Source organism: Nematolebias whitei, chromosome 9, assembly GCF_014905685.2.
Source record: "Nematolebias whitei isolate Nwh7 chromosome 9, NemWhi1, whole genome shotgun sequence".
In the NCBI taxonomy this organism is placed as follows: Eukaryota; Metazoa; Chordata; class Actinopteri; order Cyprinodontiformes; family Rivulidae; genus Nematolebias; species Nematolebias whitei.
Window position 1 is genome coordinate 44,734,808 of NC_056506.1, and position 12,279 is coordinate 44,747,086.

General features: G+C 42.0%; 2 protein-coding genes across 2 annotated transcripts in view; one reads left to right on the plus strand and one right to left on the minus strand.

Annotated features, from left to right (window-relative positions):
- Positions 1 to 5,199, plus strand: part of tesk2 (testis associated actin remodelling kinase 2) — a 31,555-nt gene extending 26,356 nt beyond the window's left edge. Inside the window, exons 11-13 of the mRNA XM_037682402.1 lie at positions 154 to 292; positions 1,529 to 2,062; positions 4,126 to 5,199. Coding sequence (XP_037538330.1) covers positions 154 to 292; positions 1,529 to 2,062; positions 4,126 to 4,415 — 963 coding nt within the window. The 3' untranslated portion in view covers positions 4,416 to 5,199. The remainder of the gene's footprint in view (positions 1 to 153; positions 293 to 1,528; positions 2,063 to 4,125) is intronic.
- A 3,698-nt stretch (positions 5,200 to 8,897) lies between these two features.
- LOC119415238 (zinc finger protein 436) lies at positions 8,898 to 11,980 on the minus strand. Its single transcript, XM_037682404.1, has 4 exons — positions 11,712 to 11,980; positions 11,510 to 11,619; positions 10,501 to 10,597; positions 8,898 to 10,031 (listed from the first exon to the last, which is right to left on the minus strand). Exons 1-4 carry the CDS (start codon positions 11,923 to 11,925, stop codon positions 9,094 to 9,096), a joined length of 1,359 nt encoding a protein of 452 aa, XP_037538332.1. The 5' UTR covers positions 11,926 to 11,980; the 3' UTR covers positions 8,898 to 9,093.
- Between the last annotated feature and the right edge of the window lie 299 nt (positions 11,981 to 12,279).

Consider the following 12,279-nt stretch of genomic DNA (forward strand, 5'->3'; position numbering starts at 1 on the left):
AATGGTGTCAGTAGCATTCTTGAGCGCTACATGATGTCTTTTCTATATATCTATATATATATATATATATATATTGATATTTCATAACATCTTTCTCTGCGGTGTGTTTTTCTCAGTTGTGGTTCTTTATATGTTTTTGTTTTTCCCCTTCAGATGGATCCTAAACTCCGTCCATCGTTTCCAGACATCGTCCGGCAGCTGGAGGAGATCCTCGCTCGCCTTAAAGTTGCAGAGATGGAGCAGGAGTGCGATTCGCTCAGCGGGGACAACGAGAAGAAAACCATCCCCAAAAGTAACGCACTGCACCCCCCCAGCCTTATACCTGATTAAAGTCACATCCTTTTGTTTATAAGAAGACGCTGCGATGCAATCGTAAACTTTAATCCAGGAAGTCGTGTGATCGTGCACCTTTCACCGCCGCATGCAGCCGCTGCCTGTCCTGACGGCGCCTCTCGCTGTGTAAATAACACGTTTGTGCAGGAAATCGTTTACACTTTCCTCACTAAACATACATCCACGCCTGGTGATGCTTCCATCAAGTTCCCGATCCGTTTCTCCGTTGTAGCTGTGCTCACCTTTAGGGCACCTAAGGGAGCAATTCCGTGAAAGTAAAGTTCTGTTTAAATTTAATCTTGGCTTTAAGGTAAAGTTCGGTCACCGTTTCTGTTTTGAGACACTTGATCCACGCAGGTCGAGGTTTCACGTCTGATTCGGTCCAGCGTTGGTCAGTCTGCGTGTCTGACGAGCTCGGAGTCAACAGCCAGTCGCGTTTTTGTTTGCACGAGCCAAACGTCGTCTTTTGCGATCGACGCGTGACGCCGCTTCAATCGGCGGCGGTTCAGACGGAATGCAGCGAAGTTCTCCCACGTTGTAAATCTCCGTTACATTAATGTTGACGATTAACAAAAAAGATCCGAGTCTGATGACGGAGAATCTTTTCTTGTGTGGAAATCATGGATTTATCTCACTTCTCACTAGCTGTTAATCGTTTTTCAGTATCTTCACCTCCCTCTTTCCCTCTCTGTCCTCCTCCACCTCTTTGCTGATAACATCAGCGTTTCCTGAGGCCATGACCCCTCACAGTAGAAAACACGCAGGTTGCATAACAAGAACTTGTTTTTCTCAGACACTTTCTGTCTTGCCAGCATTTAGCTGACAAGACAGCCTTTCAAATGTTTCTCGTAAAAAGTTGCATGCATGTTGTTTTAAATGACAGGTTAATTATTTTTAAAATATAAAAATAAATGATTATGAACTATGTGATCTGTCACTGGAAAGAGTTTTGGTTTGTCCTTATGCCTAATAAATCCTGTCAAAATGTCTGATTACAGTTTATACAGCTTTTTAAAAAACAGTTTGAAATTCTCCAAATTACAGATTATAATCTGTACTGCCACCTAGTGGTCATAAAATCCATTACATTTTTATTTTAACTGAGTATCATACTTGCAACCCATAGTTGTGTTTTTAAGTGGGTTTATTTAATTTATATGTAAAGTTCTCACCAAAACTTGTTTCTTTCTTTAAGGTGAGAAGATCCAGGGCTTCAAACGACTGAACCCTCTGGGCTGCCAGAACGATAAAATCCCTCCCAAATCCCCCCGTCCCAGACGAAACATTTGGCTCAGTCGCAGCCAATCGGACATCTTCTCCTGCAAAACAGGAAGGAAAATCAACGTTCAGGACCCTTACTACAACCCCCCCACCTCTCAGAGGACCTTCAGAACTCGTAAAGTCAACCCTTTCACTGCTAGAGAGGACCTTTGTGGGGGCAAGATCAAGTTTTACGACGTTCCCAGCAAGTCTGTCTTCTCGCTGGTATTTGACCTCCACTCGCCTCCAGGAAGTGTTTTCGGTAACCAGGCGTCTGCTCACGGACCAGGAGGATCCCAGCAGGAGGCGTCTTTTTACTGGCAGCAGCTGCCAGGAAGACAATGCCACTCCTTACCGGTGTCCCCCCAACTGCCCCGGTCAGAGATGTTCAACCTCGCAGCTGCTGTTTGCTCCAGCAACAACGGTTCTGTTACCTGCACGTCCAGTCAGCTGTCCGCCACTCTTCCAGGTAATCTCAGAGTTTATGGCAAACTTTTTGCCATCTAATAGCTCCTTATATTCACTGGTTCAGCTGCACAATATTTGCAGCTGAACCCATTCTGAGTAAAAACACCACACCTGTCAATCAGCTGTAGTATGAAAACATGATTTGGCAATGCACAGCAGAGTTCAACTACCGCTGCAACCAGCTCACTGTAGCCCACGATTTAAATTATTTTAAATGTGCATTAAGTTGAGCGTTTATTTTATTTTGTTAAATTAAAACAACATATTGTCCAGTTGTATATCGGCCACGATTTCTTAAGATCGGCCACAAAAAAACCCTCACCTGTTGACCCCTTAATGTTCACTAATCTGCAGCGTACAGAGACGAGCGTTGATATCCATTTGATCATAATCTGCAGGATTAATTATAACAACTCCATTCTTCTCAGAGTTTCTTTCTCTGGATGTGTAAACTGCAACAACTCCCCTTCAACAAATGTTCAGAAGAGTTGTTTTTGTTTGTTCAGAAATGGTTTGGTAGGGATGTTGTTGAAACAAATACACATGACATGACTTTTTTTCTTTGCTGCAGAAATTCCGTTATTACCGTAGTAGTTTAGATCAGAAAACAACATAAAACTGGAGCCACTTTAGAACGACTACAAAACTTGGTGATATCTGTTTTGGTCTAAAAACAGGTAAATTCATTCAGTGTTGTGATAAACGACTCATTTTTCTTTTATCCCCGTAAATGTCCTGACTCTAACCCAGGGGTGTCGAACCCACTTACAAAAGGGGGTCGAAATTAAAACCATTTTCAAACTAAGGGCCGGTTTCAGGATCTACATTATTTCAAGTTAGATATCCAACATCTTTTCTTGGTTGCAGGTTCCTCAACACGAGTTTGATTGGTCTCATTTGACGTTTTCTGTTGCACTTTTGACCTCATAATAAAATATTACAGAAAACAGTTAAAGTGATAAAAGTATTTTACATTTAAAATAACATCTTGGGGGCCAGATAAGATGTTAAGGAGGGCCACATTTGGCCCCCGGGCCTAGAGTTTGACACATATGCTCTAACCTGTCACACGAAAGTGATGTAGAGTTACGGTCCCAAAAACAGTCAGTCCCCAAAAAAAACCGACCCAACCCGGCGATTTAACAGTAATTACAGCTTTGACTGCTTGTATAGTTATTAACAGTCGGCGGACGCGCACAGCTGAGGGGGTGTTTGTCCTTTCATGGCCGTCAAAGCGCATTAAATCACTGCTTCTGCTGCATTCTGCATTATTCAGACACGGACCATGCTCTGGCATTTCGGATATTTTGGTATCTCACCTGTTTGGGTCGTCGGCCGCGCACGTCGGCCGCGCACGTCCACCGAGCGCAGCTGATTTATTTTTTAAATGACACCACCACCTTCTAAAGGAAAGAACAAAGATGTCTCATTTGTTTGGATGTCTTTCTTTACGTTAACTGAACTTTCTTTTCCCTCTTTCAAGGCCGGTCAGCGCGTGGTCAAATGGCCGTGTGCGGCAAGTGAATGTATGGCAAGCCATGTTGCCATATAATTGGATCATCAGCTGCACGCGTCCACTGACACATTAAAAAGCCTGACACCAGTCCGGCCCGCACATTATTATGGCCTGGCCTGGGCCTAATCCGGGTTGGGCCGGGCTCCGGGTTCGGGTTAGAATTGACAGCTCTAAAATGATCAACCTGCCTGTAAATAAATAAAAAAACAAGATGTAATGCACTGTTTTTTTTCTTGGTAGTTTATTTTAGTTCAGTCAAAATTAAAACTGATTCATCACAGCCCCAAGGATGCGTGTTAGTCTACTTGAGCCTAATTCTCAGACTGTTTTTATTGAAGTACAACTTTTGATGTTGGGAGAAGATAAATGAAGGTTTGAACATATGAAATCAGAAAGAACAAATAAAATAAAAATGATATTAATAACCAAAATGCTCCAACAGCCAAAACTCCGATCAGCTGTATTAAAGTCCTGTCAACTCTGACGTAGAACGAGCGCATTAGTTTGCAAAATTTAACCGTAACAACTTTTCATTTCGTTCCCCGCAGCCACGAACTCCAAGTCCGACACGGCGCCGGTATTAAACGACGTCCGGCAGAAGGTGGTGCTGGGCGGCTGGGCGAAGAAATACGTGGTGGTAGAGATCCCGCCTTTCTGCCGGCAGAGAGGGGGGGACGAAGACGGAGAGGCGGAGGGGAGGACGGAGGAGACGAGCCGCGAGAGCTGTTCTCCGATGCTCACCGGCAGCGAGACGGACAGCGGCGAGGCCATGGACTGCTCCGGCGGCCGAGAGGAAGAGGAGAAACGGGAGAGAGGAGCGGATACGTGCCCGGTGTGAAACAAAATAAATAAATTACACAAACGGATGTTTTCAGCACAAGTTACAGACTCTGATTTCTGGTTGTCGAGACGCAGAGACCGTTAAAGATTAGAAAAAACGTGCAAAGATGCCGCCTGTTTTTTATTAATCTTTCAAGTGAATGTATTGCGTTTTGGATAAATGTTTGATTTAGATAAAGAGCTATTTTTCAAAGCTATCGCCCAGGTAGGACTCTCTGGTTAGCACGAAAAGCTTTTACCCTCACACAGCTTAAAAATTATTTTCTGGAAAAGCTGTTTGTATTTAATATTGTGAGATGTAGAGTTTTTTCTTTAAACTTTTGTGTTCGTCTCGTCTTTGATGCGGGGTATTGAAAACCCCTCGTGTCGTGTGTGAGTTTAAAAATCAGAAGTCCGTTCTGTTTTTCTTGTTCAATGCCAGACAAAAGGAAGCCCCACTTTTTTTCTGAACGACCCGCCCTCACATTGATATTTCCTTTTAATTTATTATACGTGTGTGTGAAAAACTCGATACAAATAATTCCTAACGTTTTCTAGAAAGCTCAAATTTAAAAAGGCAGCGTTGGAATTTGAGTTAAAATCCACTAAAATCTGCCTTTTGACGGCAGCAATGAATTTAAGGAGGGGATGATTAAAAATGGATTTGTTGAACTTGTTTAGGTCAGAACACATTTATTGTAATTGTTTTCATGGACTCTTTATGGTGTTTTGCACTGTTTTTATTTTTTTATACTAACTCAATACAACAGCAGTGGCCTATTAAAGGCAAAATGTCCATTTCATTTGATCGACTGACTTTAATTTAACATCAGGATGTAATAAAAGAACTTCTGTGGCTCGGTATGTAAGAAATAAAGCCAAAGCACAATTTATCGTACGACCTTAATTCTGAAGAGGGCGAGACGTTGTTTAAAATCTAAATAAAAGCAGAATTCAATGATTCTCCAATCTCATGAAACCACGTTTTATTCATGGTAATTATGTAAAATGTTTACACTAAGAGATTGCATCATTTGTTGGAAACATTTTGAATTTTATGGTAGCAACACATTTAAAAACATTTGGACAGAGACATGTTTCTCCCTGTGACACCTCCCATCTTTTTTAACACTCGTAAACATCTAGGGACTGAGACCAGGGACTGAGGACACTGAGGGGACCAGGGGCTGAGGACACTGAGGGGACAGAGGAGACCAGGGACAGGAGTTTTTAAAGGAGAATGTTCCAGCAAAGAGGACCCAGGATCAGTCCGGGTCCTCTTTGCTGGATGTGATATGTTCTAAAACCTGTCTATACGTTTCTGCATTGATGTGAATGCTTCCTGTTCTCGAGGCGTTAATGCACCCCCATACCATCAGAGAGGCAGGTATTTGAACTGTGTGTCGATAACAGGCTGAGCAGTCCCTTCTTTAGCATGGAGGATTTGGATTTCAAACTTTGATTTGTTTGTCCACAGAACAGTTTTGGCCATTTTAACTGGTTTGTGGTCCGGAGGCGACGACAGATTTTCTGGATGATGTTCACTTATTGCTTCTTCTTTGCATGATGGAGCTTTAGCCAGCGTTTATGGACGCCATGACAGACTGCGTTCACAGTCGATGATTTATGGAAGTGTTCTTGAGTCCGTACAGTGATGTCCAGAACTGAATCTGGCCTGTTTTTAACGCTGTGGCCCCTGAGGGGCCAAAGGTCACGGCCATCCAACGTCGACTTTCAGCCTTGTTCACAGAGCTCAGAGATTTCTCCAGATCCTTGAAATCGTTTGATCATATGAACTGTAGATGATGAGATATTCAGTCTTTTCAATGCCTTTGAAGAACATTATTCTGAAATCAACTATTTTTGGATGCAGCTTTGTGCAGACTGGTGAACCTCAGCCTCCCTGAAATGCTCTTTTTATACCAAGTCCTCTTACCGACCTGTTGCCAAGTCACCTAGTCAGTTGCCAAATGCTCCTCCAGCTGTTTTCTTATTCATGCCAATTATTTTTTACAGCTTTTTGTTTCTCTCCAAACCTTTTTGAAATGTTGCTGCCATCAAATTCAAACATTCCTAATTTTTTTTCTTCCAAAATGGCAGTTTCTTAGTGAACATACAAAACATTCAAACGGTTCCACTGTGAATAAACTTTGGCTTTTTAAGATTAGCTAATATTTACATGTCAACTTTCAGTAATAAATCCACCTCAGAATTAATTCTTTACAGTAAAACTTCTGCACAACGAACTAAATTTTACAAATAAATATTCATTTATTTAAAAAAATGACCTCATGCAAACAAAAGTTGGCAAATGATAAAAGCATCGGCTTCTTAAATGAGCGTTGTTTTAACACGAACTTTAAAATAAAAAAAAGATGAGGTCACCATTTGACCGTTTGTAGAAACGGTGTTATAAAACAGATTTACAGAAAGTTACCGCGGACGTGTTCTTTCAACGTGCTGGTGCTGAGATGTTCCTCCGCTCTGCATTTCATACACCTCTTAAATGACCAGTAAAACCTGTTCGCTGAAGCAGAATAAGAAAATATTTGTCTGAAATTAATTTTAACTGAACGCAGCAGAGTTTTGGTTATTATCATAAAATCAGACAAACGTCACAAACTGGTGTTCTGTTTTTCACTTCGAGGACCGAGTGATTAGTTTTCTTCCATGTAAGGAGACAAAAGTGATCATAGATGATCAATATTGAGTTCTATGGGGAACATTTAAAGAATAAATCAGATTTTTTTAGAATCGCCTCCAGATGTTGAAGCTGCTCGCATTTAGTTGCTCACACTCCACTGAAAGTACGAAGCAGGAATTTGTGTATGACGTCTCTTTCCGTGTCGTGTTAAATAGTTTGAAATGTTTAGCTGAACATGGTGTACAATTATTTAAAAAAGTTTTATTTGGGTGCCGTTTGCCTGCAGCTCTTCCCTCTCATTCAACCAGAACTCAGATGATCTCGTGTAGAAAAGCTCCTGTCACTACTTTTCTATGCAACGTTTAGCTCCAGGTTTTACAGGATAACGGATCTAATTTGATATTTAAGCAATAAAACGTTTAACGTCTTACCTTTTGTACATTTGTGTAAGACGTTTGTACCATGCTTGTTGAATACAGCTGCGTGTTTTGTTTCTTCTATGTAACCAGACGACAAATGGCCTCAAGATGTGTTTTAAAAGTTTTTGTTTTAAAGTGATGAGCTTTTACTGAGATTTAATTTCAACATCTTCAGACTGAAATAATCTTATAGTGATTTGTACAAGTTGATAAAGTTCAAAACTCATCTGCCACCGTTCTGCGTGGAGGGACGGAGGAGATGGTGATGCTTCTTTTATTACTTCATTTACTCTCAATAAATAAGTAAAATTAGGTTCATCAAATGGGATTACTGACTAAGAGATTGACTTATTGGTTTAGTTACAGGAAACTCTTTACCAAAGCAATAAAAAAATAAAAAAACGAGGAGGCTGAGTTAGCCTTCTCAAAATTTATTGCAAAATAATCTAAATAAAAATCAGGATCAACAGCAGCAATAAAAACCAACACAAGACAAATAAGAATGTGGATAACATTTTGAACAAATAGTTAATTACTCAAAACTGATTTTTTTAATTTTTTTTTTTTTTTTACAATCTGAAATTAAGCATCAACTATTCAAGGATTAATTCTCATTAATCCCAAACCAAAACTGTGTCATTGGACAGGAGATTTTATTTAGGTTTCAATCTGCGAATACATTTAACTATAGTTTCAGAATTTGGATGAAGGATGTTATTATTTTGCACACATTATCTTCGGTAGTTATTTATTAAAACTGCAGGTGGGGAAGAGATTTTTATCAACTTGCATCAGCTCAAACGACATAAACCCAAACCGTATCATCAGCAGGTTGGCCGTCCCATCGAGGCTGGAAATGGGGCTTCACCGTTGTTTCTCCTACAGACCTAAAGCATGCAAGACCAACTGACATGATCACAAGGTGGTCCTGTGATGGACTGGTGACCTGTCCAGGGTCTCGCCCGTTCATCGCTGGACATTGGCTCCTTGCAACTCGCTGCACAGAAAAGTAAGTGATGGAGCAGAAGTTTCTAAATATTCAATAATTTGAAGCTTCCTGTTGTGTGTACTGAAGCACTCCGCCCTATCTGAGGCTTCTTCCTTGTCACCATGAGACTTGACCTTCAGATCCACCCACCCCCATCCTCTTCTTTAGTCCCGCTCACTTTGCAGCGGTTTTGTCCGATCAGGTCTTCAGTTCACCTCCAAGTGAACCACGGGGACTTCTCGTCCTGCGGCTGGAACTTTCTTAGCTCTTCAAAGACCTTGAACCGCCACGTCGGTTTTAATTCAGTCAACTTTTGTTGCCGACACTCCCCTGGTGCTCAGAATATCTTTTGGTTTTATAATCCGTCTTTTAATGGAGTTATGATTAATAGAAACAGCAGTTTTACTTTCAACACATGGAACGTTAATAAGAAAAAATGACAAAGATCTGTTTGATTTGTGCATTTTATTGAAACGGTTGAAACATTATGGCTCTTTATGCTTTATTGTCTGTTCCTCTACAACTGGGCCGCACTTTATCACAATGATACACAACAGGCCATCGAACACAACGAACTAAAGAGTTTTACTGAAACATTTAACATCCTTAAAGTATACAACTGAGCAGAGGACGGAGGGTAAAGGTCTCAGTGTGCTGTTTTCTGGTGTGACTTGAGGCTGGAGCGCTGCGTGAAGCACTTCCCGCACAGCGCACACCCGAACGGTTTCTCCCCGCTGTGGACCACCGCGTGCCGGATCAGGTTGCACTGCTTGGTGAAGCAGCGGCCGCACTGCACGCAGCTGAACGGCTTCTCGCCCGTGTGACTCCTCAAGTGCTCCTTGAGCTGACTGAACCGCAGGAAGCTTTTGTCGCAGTACGAGCAGCCGAACCTCTTCTCGCCGAGGCCGGACCTCCAGGGCGCCCTCGCCCTCCTCGCCAGGCCGAAGCCGCTGCGGCTCTGCCAGCAGAAAGGGACGGCGGGGCTCGCCGACGCCATGTCCCCACCCACGTGAGGTGCGGGGTCTCTGCACTGATGCTGGGATTGTTGAGTAATCAAGTGGGAATTTACGGCGTTAATCTGAGACAAAACGCTGTGTCCTTCGCCCGTTTGTGGCTTCTTGTACACAAAACTTTTTGCTCGTCTCTTCATCTTTGCCGCGCTCAACAGCGCAGAGTGAGATCTCCCCTCAGGGTGAATTTTGGGCGCCATATTGTCCAAACACAAGCTGGTTTGAGATGCAAACACGGAAGGAATCTGCTCAGTTTGTTGCCCTGCGTAGGAGACGCTTGGATCAGCGGCGTTTCTGTACAGGCTGCTCGATGACCACAGCGGTGCTTCGGCTGTCTCCGTCACAAAGGTGTGGACCGAACCCAGCGGGGCGGCGTTCTCAGCAGACTCCTCCTCCTTTTCATCCTTCACAATGAGCTCCGCCTCATGCAGCTGCCGCTCTGGGAACGCGCCGAAGCCGTCCGTTGGAGAATCCAGAGGTGCAGGGTTTTCAGCCGAGCGGTAGTTTTCCAGAAAACTCTCAGTCTGAGCAAGTTGTGCGTTACTGAAACATGGCTGCTCCTGACCTCCACCTGCTGAAGACAAAAACAAAACATGGTTTGGAAATATACGTTTTTTTCAGTTCTTTCCCTGTCTGTACTGCTATAAACGTTAACATTTAACCTGCAAACTGTAGCCTGATTAATCAGATTAAAAAAAAAAAACTAATCTCGATTGACCTCCAGCTTATAGTCTGAGATGAAGCTCTTAGATTTTCTGCAGTTAATCTGCACAACCTTCGTGTAAACTTTCTGAAAAGTTTTCTCTTGACAACGTGTTAATGCGTAACTTGAACGCTCCGGGGTAACAAAATGCCAATTATTATTATTATTTTTTTTTTTTTTGCAAATTTACAAACCCCATCCAGACTGATTGGACAAACTTCTCGGTAATTTCCTAAATGATGGTGAGTAAAGAGCTGCTTTACGTTTTAAAATCGTGTTCGAGCAGCACACACGCATGTGCGCGATCATGTTAAAGTGCTTAACGTGCGTTTTCGCTCACTCTGCTCGTCTCGCGGCTCGCTCCTCCACACGTCCTCTGTGCACTCCTCTTTTATCTGTACGTTTTCAGGTTCGTTAGCAGCTTCCACGTCTGCACGCTGCAATAAAAGGGCACAAAAGTTGTGAAAACTATGGGTCAAGGACTACACTTTAATTTATAGGCTCTGAATGTTGTGGTGCAGGTTATTTGTTAATGCTAAAAACGTATCCCTATATAAACGAAACACCTCAACGCACCAAGTTACTCCTCTGATTTCAGTCTGACTGAGCTGCATCATTCTTAACGAAGGCCAGAATAAATCAGAAAAGTTTTACAAAGTATTCCCAAACACCTCTGAAATCCCACTTTTCATCCTCTGCCCCACAAAATAACAGTAACCCCAACTACAAACACAACTAACTAAACTATGGCTAAATAAATAAATCATTTTAGTTTTGGAAATCACCTCAAGATCCTCAAATTTATGTTTCCCAACCTATAAAGGCAACTGCTCTAATATTTTGAATTAAATCATTCACATATATTGAAATTTTATGATTTAGTTAAGATTAAAAACTGCACAATTTATGTTTAAAGCAAGTAACAAATAACTTCAAAAGGAATCTTGAAAACATGCTTTGTGATAGGGGTGGGAGGCTTTAAATTAAAAAGAGTTAAAAATAAAAACTGCGTTCGCACCACAAGGTTGTTTATCTGTGGAGGATTTATGAAATGGGTTAAAAGCTGAATGTAAAGATATAAATCAGCTAAAAATATGATACAAACAAGACATTTTGAGCCGTTATATGTTGATCAATTGAAAAGTGAGAAGGGGGCAGGAACATAAAAGTTTTATTTCAACCTACTACACTTTGTTGTTAAGTCTGTTTTGAAATAAAGTTCTACTCAGTAATTAAAAAATGTTGCGTGTTTTTGACCCAAGTTTATGTTTAAATAAACAGTTTTTTGTCCCGTGTCTGCATAAAAAAGTCAAATAAAGGAGAGAAAAGTCAGACATGTTGTTATTTACCTGTTGGGGCTGATCTGGAGACTCAGCTCCCATCTGTGTGTCCCAGTCTGAACTGGTGCAAACTTTGGATGAAGGAGGACATGTCTCATCTGCTGCAGGAATGTTACCAACTGCAACAAGATCAACACAAGGTTTAACAAAAAATAAAAAAAAAAACCACATTTGGTGAAATGATGTTTAAAGTGTTCTGCAGCATCACCACCTCTCCTCCTGGCTCTCCTCCTGCTCCTCCTCAGCTCTGCCTCCATCTCCTCATACTTGCTCTTGAGCAGCTCGATGTCCCTCCGGCTCTGGCTCAGCTCCACCCGCAGCACCGCGCAGCTGTCGTCCACGCGCCGGTTTATCTCCGCCACAGCTGCCTGGGCCAGGACCTCCATGACGGACAGCAGCTGACTCTGGAAGCTGCTGCCCTCCATGTTGCACCGGTTAAAATACAAATAAATGTAGCTGTTTGCGCTCCGTTTCACTCGCTGCCTCTCCGTGCGTGTTCAAATCTTGGGTTGGGGTAATGTTTTGTTTAGTTTGAGGAGCAGAGGGTGTGTGTTTAGCTCTTTTCCTTCTTCACGAACGGCTAAATAACTGGGTCTGCTTGGTTTACGTTATTTTGTAGTCCGCGTGGGCGGTGTTAGTTCCTTAGCATTTTCAAGCTTTGCTAATATTTAACATTTTTGCTATACAATTAAAATATGGCGCTCATGGACATTAAATTTAAGTTAAAATCTTTTAGAAGACATTTAAAAGGCCAATTAGCGTAATTTTTTTGTCACTGA